The sequence below is a fragment of the Mytilus californianus genome, unplaced genomic scaffold (assembly GCF_021869535.1).
Source record: "Mytilus californianus isolate M0D057914Y unplaced genomic scaffold, xbMytCali1.0.p SCAF_12, whole genome shotgun sequence".
In the NCBI taxonomy this organism is placed as follows: domain Eukaryota; kingdom Metazoa; phylum Mollusca; class Bivalvia; order Mytilida; family Mytilidae; genus Mytilus; species Mytilus californianus.
Genome location: NW_026262604.1, coordinates 15,966,402 through 15,983,805, shown reverse-complemented (window position 1 = coordinate 15,983,805; position 17,404 = coordinate 15,966,402). Strand labels below are relative to the sequence as shown.

Below are 17,404 nucleotides of genomic sequence, written 5' to 3'. Positions count from 1 at the left end.
CATTTTTTCCTTTGCTAGTCTATAACTTTAAACTCTATGTTGAAGTCTGTGTCAATGTGAACTAACTAACCACAAATATAAGTTGAATTTAAAATTACAAGTAGACGACTATAAGTAAAAATTCATAAGGGGTTCCGCGGAACCCTTTGTCTCGCCTACGATTGCTGCTGTCAATGTAAAAGTGTAATGTTGACTTAAAAAGTGAGTACATTTATCAGAAATATACAGAATTTTTAAAAAATCAAAGTTTTTCTTCAGATGCTATTTTCTTGGTCTTCTGTCTAAGTTTCATAACAATCCATGAAGGTTTCCAATTTAATCATGTAAAAAAAAATTAATCCTAGACTGTCTGTAAATGTTAACTGTAAAAAATGAAGTCCATCTATCAGAAAAAATACTAAAAATGAAAAAAAAAAATTCAAAGATTTACTTCAGACATTATCTCTCAATCATTAAAACACTACTGCCAAAGTTTCGTAAAACTCTATGAAGGTTTGAAAAAGTAATTGATGTGTTACAAACTTTAACGCCAGACTGTATCTACAAAAAATTTGCAAAATTTTGCTCTGGGTACTGTCCAAATTTTATAAAATTCAATGAAGGTTTGACAAAGTTATTGATGACTGAAAAACTTTAACCTCAGACAAAATCTGAAGTTAACTGTAAAAAAAACTAAGTCCATTTATTAGTAAAAAACGGAAAAATGAACATAAATATATTCAACATTTTGCCCTGGATACTGAATTTTGGTCTTAAACAAGCTTCTGTTCCAATTTCATAAAATTCCATGTACGTTTGACAAAGTTACTGATGTCTAAAAAAAAACTTTAACCACAGACTGAACCTAAATGTTGACGCCGCCGACGCCTACGCTATTATTTTGATGTCATTCTTAGTTATATATATAGCTCTTTAACTGTTTCGATTCTTACACAAACTTGGCTTTAAAATATTCGGCTTTGAGAGGTAAATCCAGGATAGCGCTTTGGAGGCATGACATTTATAAAGTGTTGTTTTTATAGTTGTCTCTTCAGGTATAAGATTTTCGATGAACTTTTCGTTTTAATAGGACCGCCTCCCTCTGCTTTCCAATGTTGCAATAATACCTTTCCGTGCACTTGTTTCAAACCTGGAGCTAGCGGTGATAATGGTCTATCAAAAGCTCTTAAAAACAATGAATCCTTTAGACCATCTTAACCAACTTAATCAAGGCAGGTAAATTATTAACATTTTCCATGTAATACTTCTATGTTAATCAAATTTGTCAAGTACGTGCACTGAAAATGTCTTTCAGTGCCTGCCCCAAGACAGGAACCTCGTCAGTGGTTGATTTGTGTGTCATTTCATAATTATTTTATTATTTGTAGAATTTGATGTTCAAGACAGATCGTTGGTTGTTTTTGTCTAATCAATTTCAAACTTTTATAGACTCCAGCAATATAGAGCCTGACATAATGTATATATATATTTGTCGATTGTTAAAAAGACTGTATATATGTGTTACCCTCTAGATCGATGTCTTTTTGTTATTTTTGTCTTTTGTGTGCAGTTTCGAATTCATTGAATTGTGTCCCACATCTTCCTTAATTTGTCATATTTCAGAAACAAAACTTCCACACATGTTAGACTGAGACCTTATTCATACGTACCCACTGGAACCTCATAGTATAGTAAAGTAATTACACTAATTCTACTTAATTAATGCCCACAAAGACATGTTAAGTTTTGCATATTGTTTAACATTGTATTCTGAATATAAATTAAGCGAGAATGACAAAATCACACGGAAAATTATGAAAAACACACTTGTTTATTACCTGCTTTTGGTGTGCACTTTACATTTTGCATGTACACGTAAGTCTTAGTAGATCTAATTTAAAATTTAATTTAAAAGCTTTGTATTTATGGTGAAAGTCGTGGCAATATGTTCAGATTTTCCTATTTTTTCATTTTACAATAATTTTATTTCAATATAATAATATAAAGTCTATATAAAAATATGCGTCATGTAGATTTTCGACATCTTGATTTGCAGAAAATAATCACGTGATGTCTTACGGTGATGTTTTATTTCCAAATGTTATAATGAAATATAGTTCAACCTCGATAAATGCAAGTGCTCTCAACGTTCTACAAACGACTACCTTCATCTATCTCAAAATATCCTGATTAAATCATTAGAATGTAATTATAAGAATTATAAGAAGCTTTTAATTCGTAAACGTGGATACATACGAAATAAGTAAAATAACAAAAATACCGAACTCCAAGGGAAATTCAAAACGGAAAAGTCCTTAATTAAATTTATAAAATGGAAAAAACATAAGCCCAAACACATCAAACAAATGGAAAATCCCTGCTTGGTACAGGCATTTCCTAATGTTTAAAATGGTGAATTAAACCTGGTTTTATAGCTAGCTAAACCTCACACTTGCATGACAGTCGCATAGAATTCCATTATATTGACAATAATGTGTGAACAAAACATAGACATAATTGGTAAAAATGTCAAAATTTGGGGTACGGCGGTCAACATTGTAATATAATTTTAATCACTAATCGAAACGCTTCTGTGCTGGAGTGGTGCTTCGGTAACGCTTTTACAAACCAATAAAACTACAAAAATGGCTTTCAATTCTTTATCATGAGTCTCATATCAAATTATGATATTTATGTACAATCAAACCAAACATTAATGTGTCTTTTTATTCACATTTACTATATCATAAGTTTATGAATAAAAGGAGATATGGGGTATTATATGAAATAACACGTACATAGCTGAGAGGGTGATAGAGCAGATTGTTACCCCGAAAAAGCATTGTCAATTGAGGCGAAGCTATGTGTTGTTTAATTTATTATACTGCGGCTCTTTTAAAAAAATACTCGTAAGTCATACACATTTCATTACAACTTACGATCAATTTTAATCGTAAGATTTTTTTGTGAAAAGAGTCGCTAAATGTTATATCATTATTGTCTTTGACTGTTGAATTTTAAATTGAAAATACCTAACTATGACGTCATGTTCAAAACAACGTTACAGTAATTAGAAAAACAACAGAAGTGAAGCAAGATATTTTTTTTTATTTTGACAGTCTATGAAAAATTCTGAGGCCAAAACGTAGAACTTGAGCATTGTCTTTATTTTTTGTATGTAAATTCAATTCATTGTCATTTATATCATCGATTTTTGATTGGTCTGCACGAGAGGGTGACATTCAAAAAATTGTCTCCCGCTGAGCCATGGGACAGAGTAAATTATCTCCCTCGTAGTATCCAATCAAAATCTGTCATTTTGACGTGAAGTATAATAAATATAGTTGATTTCTCATTCACAAAGGCCAATATGGCAAATAGGCACAGGCATACGGTTGCCTGGAATTATGTTCAATAGTTAAATCCATGCTAAAGGGGCATCGTTTGGCTTTACTTGCTGTATATATAGATCCGTTTGGTATTTGAACGTTAGCTCCAAAATTCCGGACCTGTTTAGATAAAGCCACGCTCTCTGCATGTTTCAGCTGTTCAATTCTTTCAGCAACGCTTTGAATGGTCCAAAGGCAGTCTGTTATAAGGTCTTGCTGTCAATATGTTGCATGTGAGGACTTTTTCTCCCCTTTTTTATGAAAAAAAATGTTACGTTTTTCAAACTGAGTGGTTCAATGACACGTGTACCCTTTTTTTCAGAATGTCCTGCCCCATACCCAGGAGAACACGGACCATGTATGGAAACATGTGGATTGAGCAGCCATTGCAGTTCAGGTTTGTGAACATTAGGTTAAAGATTAGCTAGGTAAAACAATGATAAAAGTAAAAAATGGCTTTACATACATAAGTGCCCGTGATGTTGAACTGCAAAGTAATATTTGAAAAAAATACTGTTACACAGTACTTTTAAAAAAAATGAAAAAAGAGACCGAAAAAACCAAGGGGATAATAAAAACAAGAGTGCACTCGCTGAAATGTCTCGCCTTCTTTATTGACCATTGATTTTATGTTGATATTCCTAAATATAAAGCTTTACTACAACTATCACATAAACTTAACATGAACCATGGAAATGAGGTCATGGTCAGATAAACCAAACTGGAAATACATGTACAATCATTCCATACACTAAATATGCTTTAAATATAGTTGACCTTTTGCACATAGTATCTAAGAAATAAACTTAACCAGGAAAACTTAACATTGATCAATGAACCATGAAAATGTGTCAAGGACGGATGAACCCTGCCAGACAGACATGTACACCTTACAATCATTACCAGCTTTAAATATAGTTGACCTATTGCATATAGTAGCTAAGAAACAAACTTAATCAGGAAAACATAAGATTGACCAATGAACCATGAAAATGAGGTCACGGTCAGATGATAATTGCCAGACAGATATATACACCTTACAATCATTCCATACACCAAATATAGTTGACCTATTGCTTATAATATTAGAAAAACAGACCAAAAAACAAAAACTTAACATTGAGCAATGAACCGTAAAAATGAAGTCAAGGTCAAATGAAACAAGCCAGACTGACATGTACATCGTAAAATATTTTCATACACCAAATATAGTTGACCTTTTGCATACAGTATTAGAAAAACAGACCAAAACACAAAATCTCAACTTTAACCACTGAACCATGAAAATGAGGTAAAGGTCAAATGACACCTGCCAGTTGGACATATACACCTTACAATCATTCCATACACCAAATATAGTAGACCTATTGCTTATAGTATCTGAGATATGGGCTTGACATCAAAAACCTAACCTTGTTCACTGATCCATGAAATGAGGTCGAGGTCAAGTGAAAACTGTCTGACAGGCATGAGGACCTTGCAAGGTACGCACATACCAAATATAGTTATCTTATTACTCATAATAAGAGAGAAATTAAGTCACTGAACCATGAAAATGAGGTCGGTCAAGGACAATGGACATATGATAGACGGAAACTACATAACATAAGGCATCTATATACAAAGCATGAAGGATGCAGGTATTCTACCTTCTGATAAATTAAGCTTTTAAAAAGCTTGTAAACGCCGCCGCCAGATCACTATCCGGGATTCCCTATGTCGAGCTTTCTGCGACAGAAGTCGCAGGCTCGACAAAAATCATGATTCGAAGAAAAACCGACAATACCCTAACCAAAAAAAACGACAAGAAGACAACCAACAATACACAAAACATTAAGCAGAAGACAAAGCAAGACGAATCCCTCATAAACCCGTGGTACCAGGTGACGTCAGGTGCTCCGAAAGGGTAAGCAGATTCTGCTGCCACTAATGCCATCCACTGTGTTGCTGATGACAAGTAAAAAATCGGTGAACACTTTCTGTTATAACTTCTTATAATCACATGCAGCTCCGTGTGCCTTATATGGTCCAAATTTTCTTTTACATTCCATTACATAAAACATTTACATCTTAGGTCTGGATGTGGGGTCCTTAATTTCTGCATTTTTTAAATTTTTAAGGCATTATTCTTTATTTATTAAATGTGTACTGTTAAATTTTCATGTAATTTGGTGAATTCTTTATGAGGGTTTAGATAGGGGGGTCCTTCATTTCTTTATTTTTATATAATTTTTTATACCGTTTTTTCTCTATTCCTGATCTTTTTTTGTCCACTATTCTCTATTCTTTATATTTGAACACCCCATTATTTACTATTCTTTATCTTTTTGGCCGATTTTTCACTATTCTTTATTTGTTTGGTCCTTCATTCTGCCCCTTTTGCCCATTATTCTCAATTCTGTAAACCCCATCCAGACTCTCCTTTATTCTGTACATCCTTCATTTCTGTAATCAGTATTGTATTACCTAATTCTTTTATTTTCTACAGTTTTTCCTTATACTTTTACATCCCATTATTCTATATTATTTCTATTTTAGCTCATTTTTCTCTAATCATTATTTATTTTGGCCATTATTCTCTATTCTGTAAACCCCTTCCAGACCCTCGAATATTGATAATCAACCTGCTTCACCAACTTCATTAATTATAAAGCACATAATTTTATATGTATAAAAATATGATTTATTGACATTTATTTTAGTAATACTCCTGAACCAATTTAAAAAATACTTGTATCTTGTAATTTTATGATAAGTTATTAATTCAGTCTATTTTTTCCAGGGTTATGGTGCTGTACTACCCCTTGTGGTGGGACAGTGTGTAAAATACCAGATACACCAAAGCAGACGACATTACACCACCATCAGCCACCAGCTCACACACCAACTATACCAAAGCAGACGACATTACACCACCATCAGCCACCGGCTCACACACCAACTATACCAAAGCAGACGACATTACACCACCATCAGCCACCGGCTCACACACCAACTATACCAAAGCAGACGACAGCACACCACCATCAGCCTTCAGCTCACAATACAATTCCTCAAATTCCACATATACCAACAAAACATGAAGCTCAACAACAATTTTCTTTATATCAAGAATTGTTTCCAGAACTTCAACCGGGTTTTCCACAGCAAGTGCAAACAGATTTCAGCCACCAAACTAATATATATCAAGATCAAATAGTAAATTTGAAAACAGACATGTTTCCAGACCACCACCATGAGGAGTATTTCCTGCAGGATACACAACCACCATTATTTACAGAACCGCAAGGTACTTTATTTCCAGTGTCCTTCCCAGAATTCATTGCAACATGATAGTCAAAATCCTTTTCTCAAATAGTCGAAAGATACTGTCAGCTTTTGATAATTGGGACATTTTAGAGCGTAACATGCACTGTAGTACATTTAGAAATACCATTTAAGATAAAAAATAAGTCATTATTTTGTAAAGAATATTACAACCAGTCTGACTTTAGTCATTCCCACCTATTATGACAAATGGATGTGGATAGTGGTAGATGCATTTAGTCAGACTGTATTACAGCAGTTAATGGAACAAAATAGAAAGCATACAAATATCCTGGAATTAAAATTCGTTTATGAGGGTCTTTATGGGGTTTACAGAAGAGAATAATGGGCTAAAAGTGCAGAATAAAGGGCAAAAAACCCTAAAGAATAAGAGAAAAATAGGCAAAAAATAATAATAGAGAATTATGAAGTGCTAAAATATAAAGAATAGAGAATAATGGGGAATATAAATGAAAAAAGAAATGAAGGACCCCCTCCCCTTTTCCAGACCTTCGTTTATTAGCTGATTATACATCAACTTAACTGGATTGTCAATTTTAGCTTGTCTGGATAGAGAAATATGGGCCATGAAAATTGAAGAAGAGAAAATAATTGGTTGCTTAAGTTTATAGAATAGAGAATAATTGCAAAAAATATGAAGAATAGAGTAAATGGCATAAAAATGAACAAATAAAGAAATGTAGAACATCCATCCACACCCTCGCTCATTCTAGCCTTAATATCCATCAATTTGCCACTGTCCAGAAATGTTTTATAGGTGTTCTATAAAACCTTGAGAAATAAAGATAGAACACATGTCCATAATTTACAAACAAGAGGCACCCATTCAATCTTAAAGAGGAAACAAAGGAAGGTTTTAACAATTTCAATGGTATATTTAGACCATATGTATTTTTGTATTCCTCTTTCAGGCACTCCACAATACAACAATTTCCAAACCCCTCCTCCAAGTAACCATGGTAACACTAGAGTAGAGGTAACATGTCCACCAGAACAACCAAGAGTTCAATGCTGGCATGATCCATGCAATGGTAGAACATGCACAAATTTTCCTGTAGCAGTTTGTGAGTAAGTGGTCAAAAATGATTTTGTTTGAGAAAGTTTGGCATATTTTCTATACACCTATACAATATCACGACAGACAGTTTTGTTGATCGAAGAAAACTGAAATTGGCCAAGCAGACAAGGTATATATTTACTTTGTCTGCAAGAGTGACTGGTAAACTCTATATCACCTTCCCATGATTACATCTTGACATTTTTGCAAATTGCCAGAGAAAACCTTGAAACTCTACCTCAGCAGGGGATCTACCTTTGAAACCATTGACTTAATAAATCTATGCATCTAAACTCAACTATCACAAAAGGAAATCTTTAAATGTTTAAATTTATTGTCTTCATACCAGTGGAATGTTTGGAAAATTCAATTCTTGATTGTATGGGGTTATTTTTCACTTTTATTGTGGGATATTTTAGAATTGTTTCTAGGGATACAAAATACAGTAAATTCAGAAATTGTTGCCTTCATTTATTAATGAGGTAATTGAACAATGGGCACAAATGAGAGATTAATTATTGCAATTTCAGGAAATGCTCTGCAAAATAATGCTATCAAAATTTCAAACGGGAGTTCTCATTTTTGTGAAACTTGTCTTGTTGCACTTTTTGTAATTTCTAAACATAGAATGCAAATTATTATTGGTGATATAGATTATTTATAATTATAATCAATGTTGAAGATATCTTCTTTTTTTCATTTTAGGGCAAATTATTGTGGAGATTGCAGTGCAAAGTTTACTATGGCTACGGTAGATGTCACCAGAGGCTGTGAAGTTCGGTTATGAAAGTTTTTTTTAAAGATAATATTTCATAACTCGTTCAAAATGACTCAATGTCTTCTAGTTGAATATAATATTTAAAATCTATTTTTCTAAGTTTTTGAAAATTAAAAAAATAAAGTATTTGCAAATGGGAGACAACTGCCACATAATTTGGGCAAAAAAACCCCCTAAATTCTAAGGAAATACAGGTATTGCCTGATTTAATCAATGCACCCAAGTTTTCATGCCAGTGGGCTAGTGTAAAATAAGTAGATGCACTGGATATACATCAATGAAACAACTACTCAAGCATACAGCATATTTTCTCTCTATTGGTAGTGAATTTCAATTTTGAAATTACCTGAAAAAATATCATATTTGTTTAGTTTAACACAAATTGGATAAGGCACAAGTCAAAAATCATATTTGTTATTTCATATTATCATAATCAATGTATAATAAACAAAGATATTTTTTTATAAATTCTCCTTTATTTGGGTAAAATAACATACACAAAATATCCATGTATAAATTGTATAACAAGCACCAACTATAATTATGCTGAGGAAAGACTAGAGATTCTGCATAGAGTTTTTGCATAAAGACAAAGGCCAGATAAAATAAGTCCATGATAACCTGCATGCCAGTAAGTTATCTCCCTTTTGTTAATCAAAAATATGTGTCAAAACTCAATTCATTTCCAATTCAAAAATAAAAACCAAACAAGGCTATAACTAAAAAATGCATGCCTTCCACCTGACTTTATACAAAATTAGATTGCAATTGAAGAATTGTTTTTTGTGATAATACTAACAGAAGAATGTTTCACCAACTGTTATAAATACACAAAGAAACAGAATATTTTTATACATTTTGAAAAATTATAATGGATGAAGGAAGGAAACTTTTCATTTATAGATTGAAAAAAAAATGTTTCCAGGTTATAAACTAAAAATAAAACTTTAATGTATCCTGAAGAGAACAGGTTTTCACAATTTTGGTGTGATATTGGTAATACTACTGAAATAAAACAAATGTGGCCAAATTTTGAGACTGATTTATAAGTTAAACTACAACTGCCAGATTATTGCTGTTTATAGGATATACTATCAAATAAAAATGAAGCAAAAATTACTTTGAGTTGACCTTGTTATTCATAAACATAAGGTAGCACTCCATAGTTAGGAAATGAAATTAAAATTGAACCACAAATGTTTAATCATCTTCTATTCCTGGCTTTCTATTACATTAAGCCCAATGTTTGTGTCATACATGTAAAAATGTATGTAATCAGTATCTTCCATTGATTTTCAAAAGTTAAAATGGTGAAATATAATTCCTTTTGTGTATCATGGCAACATTCTGCATTTATTTGCCATAAAATATTGCAAAGAGGGTATGAGAATGTCACATATTCCCCCAAAATTTGGTTCAAACTAGAATTTCAATCCCTTTGAGTGATACCTTTTCTGAAACTATTGACATTAATCTACCAGATGATCAAATAAAAATTGGGTGTCTTTCACCTCATTTTTTCCTTAAAATTGAATCACAAAAGGAAAATGTGGACTGTCATACAGAAAACACCACATAATACATACATGGACATTACACAACCTTGATGTTCATATAAATCACTTTTGAAGGCTATATAAAACTTCAGCTATCCAAAAATGAGTTTTATTGCACACTAGCTTTCATATTTGAACTAGATGTGTCGGAACGACACGAATGGCCCTGTCTCAAAAAACAGAAAAATCTGCAATTTCAACAACACATGTGTACACAAACATGCATGGATAGTATTTAGCTCTCAAGACCAATACTAGTTTGATGAAAAATTTCCTTGATCAATGAGTAGTTAAATTTCAAACTATCAGCAAACAGGAAGTGGATGTACTGAAGATGTTTTGAAACGACATGAAAATCAGCATATTGGAACGAAACAAAAACTTGATCTGTAACTCATCATAGTAGACTCACATTTTAAAAATCAGCGCAAAATCTGAAGGCGTATAGAAAAAAGTCTGTATAACTGTGATTTTCAACAATTTTCAAAGTCCAAAACCCGTAATTACGGCAAAAATCAGCACAGCAGAACAAAACTTAAACTTTATCTGTAACACATCATGGTTAACTCACATACCAAAATTCAACCCAATATTTGAAGGTGTTTAGAAAAAAATTTCATATAACTGTGATTTTCAACAATTTATCAAAGTCCAAAGCCCATAATTTCGGCAAAAATTAGCTGAACGAAACTTAAACTTGATCTGTAACTCAACATGGTTAACTCACATACCAAAAATCAACCATATCTAAAGGTGTTTAGAAAAAAGTCTGTATAAATGTGATTTCAACAATTTATCAAAGTCCAAAGCCCGTAATTTCGGCAAAAATTAGCAGAGTGGAACAAAACTTAAACTTGATCTGTAACTCATCGTGGTTAACTCACATACCAAAAATCAGCCCAATATCTGAAGGCGTTAGGAAAAAAGTCTGTATAACTGTGATTTTCAACAATTTATCAAAGTCTAAAGCCCGTAATTTCGGCAAAAATTAGCAGAGCGGAACGAAACTCAAACTGATCTGTAACTCATCATGGTTAACTCACATACCTAATATCAGCCCAATATCTGAAGGCCTTTAGAAAAAAAGTCCGTATAATGGTTTGTTGCGGAATGACGGAATGGCAGAATGACGGACAAGGGTAAAACTATATGGCCCCGACAACTTTGTTGCTGGGCCATAAAAATCCACTGTGGACAAAATGCGAAACTACACACCTAACTGTGGAGTGCTACCTAAAGCAGATGGACTCAAATTGGATAGGATAATTATTGAAAAGGGACAAAACATTAGGACTTATACATAAAGCTGATGAATTTAAAACCATTGCAAGAAACATAAAAAAAGAGAGATTCTAATAAAAAATTGCAGATGCTATCCTGAAGACATGAATTTATACATGTTATATTGGATATATATAAATTTACAAGTCCAATTTTCAAAAAAAATATTGCACCATTTTGTTTTTTTTCTGATTATCCAACTTATCTGAGGTATCCTGAATGGAAACTTTCAATCAACTTTAAAAAGTGTTCCCCTATTTCAGATTTTTCTGATTATCTAACACATTCAATTTTAATATGTGGATACCTTCATCCAAATTTCTAAAGGACCCGACAGATAATGCAGAAGCTAGCATGGGCATAGCAATGTGATGATTGTCAGATGGACTGACTGGCCAGTCAAAAGCATTATAACCCCTGCAACTAAGTAGTGTGAGCTATAATTAATTCGCACACAGAAAATGCATTATGCAGAAAATATAACAAGATATTTAACAATATAAAAAATATTTTAACAATCACAACCTGATTAACAAATATTCACAAAATATACATCAAAAGAGTTACTTATCGTGGTATAATTTCAAAAAGTGTATCCAAATTTGTGTCAATAATAATGAAAACTTAATGTAAATATGATATGAAAATTCACAAATTTGCCTCTATCAGTTACCAATAAAAGAACAGTCCTAGAGGCCTATTTCAATTACAATTAAGGTCAAAGCAAATTCAGTGGGGATGTTAAGCTGTTACCCCCCCCTCCCCCCCCCACAACAAAAAAAAATTAGAAAAACCCCAAACAAATGGAAATATAATTTTCTTCAAAGAGCTACATATTATTTGTTTTCACCTACATGATAAATCCCCCCCTTGAATCCTCCCTCTCAACAGAAATCCTGTGTCCTTATAAACATGTCAAAATCATATAACTATCTGTTATTGAATTGATAGTAATTGTGCTTTATATTATAAGGCAATTTTAGGAAATCAAATTTTTCATGTCATATGAATTTGAATTACCCTTTAACTACAAAAAATAACCCTCATAAAATATGGAGATCACTAGAAAAATATTTCTACAGAGTTATCCAATCAAATGTTTACTTTAAAAATTCACAACAAAATGTTTGAATTAATAACTAAATGACTTATTTATCATTTTGCATGAGTTTCTTAATAAAATTTACATCAACCATATAAAGTTTTAAAAATATATACAAATAAAAGGGTCTGGATGGGGTTTACAGAATAGAGAATAATTATCCAACTTATCTGAGGTTTCATAAAGACAAAGACAAAAGGAGCAGAAAAAAAGGAATAAAATAAAAGAAGAATGTGTCTGAGGACATGAATGCCCCCGCTCAAGCTTTGCAACAAAAATGGGACGCACGAACGGAAGACGGACAGCCTAGGGTAACAAAAATAGGGAATAATGGGTCAAAAAGATCAAGAAAAGAGAAAATGGTCTAACCAATTAAAAAATGAAGAATTGAGGGGCCCCATCCACACCCTCAAATAACTGTTGATTGGAATGCATACATAACAGAAAATCAGATTAATACATCAACAAATAATAATCAAGCAAACGATACAAGTTATACAAGTTATGTTTCTTTGTGAAATATCACAACAATTATGAATGATAACAAATATGTAAATTGCCTATGGTTCTGACATTCTGATTGGTTGGTAGGTATATTAAATGAAATACAAATATATGTATTACTGTGGATTCATTTAGTTTTCATGGGTTGATGAACAATTACATTTTGATATTTGATTTGGTTTTGCCAAAGTCTGCATACAAGACTACAGAAAAGGAGTAGGCCCGGTAAGACCCCTTTTTGGCCCCAAAATGTAGCATTTTTACCAATTTGTTAAAATGTAAACTTTTAGCTAATTATTGGAAAGAATACTTCTGTTCCAAAAATATGGGTTGATTTTGACAATACAATGCACATGCATCAGGTAATAGCATCATAAATTCATGCAATATTACTGAAATCTTCACAATTTTAGCATTTGTGTTAATTTTAAGACGATGTTTGTCCAAAATGGAAGTGGCCGCATTTGTGTTCAGTCTTAATATTTAAATATATGTTGTATTTGATGATAATACATAAAGTATATAAAGGTTGAGACTGAACATGAATGCGGTCACTTACATTTTAGACAAAAACCATCTGAAAAGTGACGTTTTATGGCATAATTGATAGATTTTTCATAATGAAGCTTAAATTTGAGCGTCTTTAATGACCAAATCAGTCCAAATTTGTTACATACACTAATTGAATCGACTGAGGTAGACACTTAAGTGTTTAAAAAATGTCAAAAATCTTTCATTAGATGTACTTCGAATAATAGGCCAAAACTAGCCCTTACCGGACCTTTGTACTTTGTTCATCATTTAAATTTGGTGTTTACCTAAACCTACTTAATCCATGAATATTGGTATACCATGAATAACAATGAATCTACAGTATGCAATTATTTCTGACCTTATAAAACTCACAATTAATTTACATGACCATGACAACATTGTCGTTTGTTTGGCCTTTTCTCCTGTTCCGGCTTGTGGTGGCACCTATATTTTTATTTTTTTTGTTCTTTATAAATTTTATTTTCATTTTTTATTTAATTAAGTTCTATTTATTTTTATTCATCAATTTATTCATTTATTTATTTTTTTATCGTTTTTATTGTTCATTTTACTTTTTGTTCTTGTTTTTACAACATTCATGAGATGTTTATGTCACTCAAAATTATATCAATTACCATAAGGTAAAAATAAATTATTCAAATTCCCAAAAAGGCGTAAGCCAGGATCGACCGAGCAAGACCCTCATGGGTAGTCAAGGTCGTTAAAAACGCCCCTGGTTGTCATGCCCATATTAATCTGCACTACTTTTGGTTAATTTGCATATACAGTATACTGTAAATTCAGAAATTATTGCGTGCATTTATTATTGCGATTTTGTCATTTTAGACTAAAATGCGATTTTAATTTTTGCGATATTGAGAAAAATCCTGTTTAATTAATATAAAAAATTTCAAAATGCGAGTTTTAATTATTGCGATTATAACCCTGTCGCATTTTTCGCAATAATAAAAACATCGCAATAATTTCTGAATTTACAGTACACAAATGCATGTGTTATTAACTGGTTTCCATACATGTTTACAAACATATAATTATAAGACTAAAATTAACAAGAAGAATATAAAAATAAGGAGACGTGGTACGAACGCCAATGAGACAACTATCCACCAAAGTTCAGAGTATGTGAGAAAAACCCATACCGTATATGTTTTGATAAATGTGCATACAAATATATGTCAAAATAGAAAACAGTTTTCATACAATAAGAAAAAGTGTGACAACCCTAGATGGCCTATCATAACTGACATTATATTAAATATAGACATACTGCTGGTATAAAATAATGAGATCACACTATAGAGAAATACTAAATTACTGTATACATATTGCAGATACATTTTTTTATCAAGTTTTATATAATTTTTCTACCTGACATCACAACAATATATATTTTTTGTGATTTTTAAAAGTTTCATATAAAGAATAATAAAAGTTTGACATATCTGAGAACATTAATATTCGCCTTAAAAATGTGTACAAAGGACAGTTATGAGAAAAAAAAATGATTGCAAAAATCAGTTGGTCTAAAGAATATTTGTTTTTATCCAATTGAGCTATATATTAGAAAATAAATATCACAATGACATATGTATCATGTAAATTTCACTTAACTAAATGTTGTTTTGTAAAAACAAATTTTACTGCACTTATAAAATTAAAAGACTTCTGTTTTCACGCCTGCAAATTCTTCCAAAACTTTTCACCCTCATTGTAATTCATATGGAACAGATGTATCTCGTTTTTTCTGGACTAAGTACAGGCCTGCCAGTCCACACAAACTACCTGTTAGAAACATACCAATTCCTAGGCCAGCCATGGATCCTGTGAATAAATGAATATAAAACTAGATGTGGTATAATAGAAAAGAAAGGATATGGGGTATCCATCCATGACACAAAATCATTATATGGACAGAAAAAACACAAAAAGTTAAGGAACAACGCTTTTATTGCTGTTCATCTCAAAGTCACATGATTGCCAATGAGACAAAGTCTCCAACATAGATCAAATGACATATAATTTAGCAACTGTACGTCAACGTAAAGACGTCAACAATGTCAGAGCAAAACCCATATAGCATATCACGTTATAACAAGCCCTGACATGACAAATGTTTAACAATTCAAACAAGAAAACCAATGGCCTGTTTAATGTAAATTATGTTTTTTTAAAACTGGTAAGAAATTATCTTTTGGTATTTTTGTCTCTTATATCTGATTGTAGTTCAAAAATGCATATAACATTCAGGGGTGAAAAAAAAAAACAGAATCAAACCCAATTCTGTTTTTATTTTAAATTTTGGGGGTTGATCCATGTTGGAAACCCTTCTACTTTAGATACAGTAAAAGACAAAATCTGATGGCATAAGACTGAAAACTTATTTTATGCTTTAAAGAATGTACAGATGAACTAGACCCATTGGTGGCCTTGAGCTGTTTTCTGCTCTTTGGTTGACACATTCCCCGTTTCCATACTTAAATTTTATCAATAAAATAAAAACATTGGATAAAGCATAAAAATGTCTATGTCCAATTTTAAGAAAGTTCTACTTTAAGCTCTCTTAGCTCCTTTCACAATCAAAAAGCATAAAACCTTGTACAAAACTGTTGACAGTGATTATTAAATAAAAATCATAAAAAAAAGTAATAAAATTTGGACAAAAGAAAACAAAAAATTTAATTTTTCTCAGTTTTTCTTCTTTAGTTACAGAGAGCCATTAACATAATGATGTTTAATTCATGATGTATGCCCAGCAGAAGGTTCACAATAATTTATAAAGAGAATAAAAGTGGTAAAATAATTGAAATTATTTATGTTCAATAGTTGAGTGAGTTGACAAACAATTGGGCTCTTTAAACTTGAGAATGGTATATGTGGACACTTTTTTGTGTTTTAAAATATACCTCAGACAGACCAAACAAAAATAGCATTAAAAAAGCACTGCCTATAAACATGTTGAAAAAGTAAATACTGTATATCAAAATTGGCCTAATTTAAAAAAAAAAACACTGGTTTTTGCCCCGTTTCAGATATTTTTTTTTGTCAAAAATTATTCCAAAATCAATACAGGGATTCCTAAATATCCTTTGTTGACAAAGAATATAAGACAGTGTTTAAAATTTCATACAAACTCATGACACTCATGTTTAACCAGAGGGGTGGGGATTTCCTGTAAAATATATTGTCCTTGACAAAGTGACAAATTTATACCTTAACTGTGACTCTTTTCACAAAAAATGTTACGATTAAAACTGATTGTAAGTTATACTGAAATGTGTATGACTTGAGTGTTTTTACTCTTTAAGATTTTTTGTGAAAAGAGCCGCAGGTCTACAACAAAAGTTTGTGATCATATAAAAAGCATGGATCACTTTTGCTGTTGGGACTATGCTAATCAAAGGATGTATATTAGTTATAAATCCTTGGCTTATCATAGTAATGGTCTAACCCTACCTGTTATTGCTAGAATTAAATACAGAAATAACACATTTTGGATTATCTCCCTTGGAAATACAGCAGTAACAAATCATCATATTTACAAATCAAAACAAAATCCTCAGTATATTAAATGTATTTTAAACTTAATATGCTACTTATCAAAATATCTGACAATATATGTTGCAAAATAATTCAATTTAATGAAAAAATTGAAAATTTTGAATAATTTATTGACCTTCATAAAATTATTCATTTTCTTCATATATAATCTTTTTGATGCACATTTCCAGTGAGAAAAATGCTTCAAAAATCAAGAAGCTCTGATTTGATTTGTGAACACCACTGTCCAACTACTGGACATTACAAATAACTTATATGTATTAATAATCAAAGATGATGACCACAAAATCATAGTAGGAAAAGTATTGGAAAGGATGT

At 31.6% G+C, this 17,404-nt stretch overlaps 2 protein-coding genes across 3 annotated transcripts in view; one reads left to right on the top strand and one right to left on the bottom strand.

The window, feature by feature from the left end:
• Positions 1–1,763: 1,763 nt before the first annotated feature.
• On the top strand, positions 1,764–9,521 carry LOC127721452 (uncharacterized). The gene is made up of 5 exons (XM_052228195.1): positions 1,764–1,854; positions 3,691–3,765; positions 6,151–6,657; positions 7,607–7,763; positions 8,458–9,521. The coding sequence occupies exons 1-5, from the start codon at positions 1,794–1,796 to the stop codon at positions 8,537–8,539; spliced, it is 882 nt and encodes a 293-aa protein (XP_052084155.1). The 5' UTR covers positions 1,764–1,793; the 3' UTR covers positions 8,540–9,521.
• A 3,136-nt stretch (positions 9,522–12,657) lies between these two features.
• The window catches only part of LOC127721451 (uncharacterized), a 42,375-nt gene continuing 37,628 nt past the window's right edge, over positions 12,658–17,404 (bottom strand). For both annotated transcript variants that reach the window (XM_052228193.1, XM_052228194.1), the window contains one exon: positions 12,658–15,349. In XM_052228193.1, coding sequence (XP_052084153.1) covers positions 15,234–15,349 — 116 coding nt within the window. In that variant the 3' untranslated portion in view covers positions 12,658–15,233. The remainder of the gene's footprint in view (positions 15,350–17,404) is intronic.

What these genes read in the sequence shown, in the direction of transcription:
- LOC127721452 (XM_052228195.1), top strand. Translation starts at nt 1,794, where the DNA reads ATGAAAAACACACTTGTTTATTACCTGCTTTTGGTGTGCACTTTACAT. An exon ending in TTTACATTTTGCATGTACAC is followed by an intron (nt 1,855 to 3,690) that starts GTAAGTCTTAGT and finishes CCTTTTTTTCAG; the next exon opens with AATGTCCTGCCCCATACCCA. An exon ending in GAGCAGCCATTGCAGTTCAG is followed by an intron (nt 3,766 to 6,150) that starts GTTTGTGAACAT and finishes TATTTTTTCCAG; the next exon opens with GGTTATGGTGCTGTACTACC.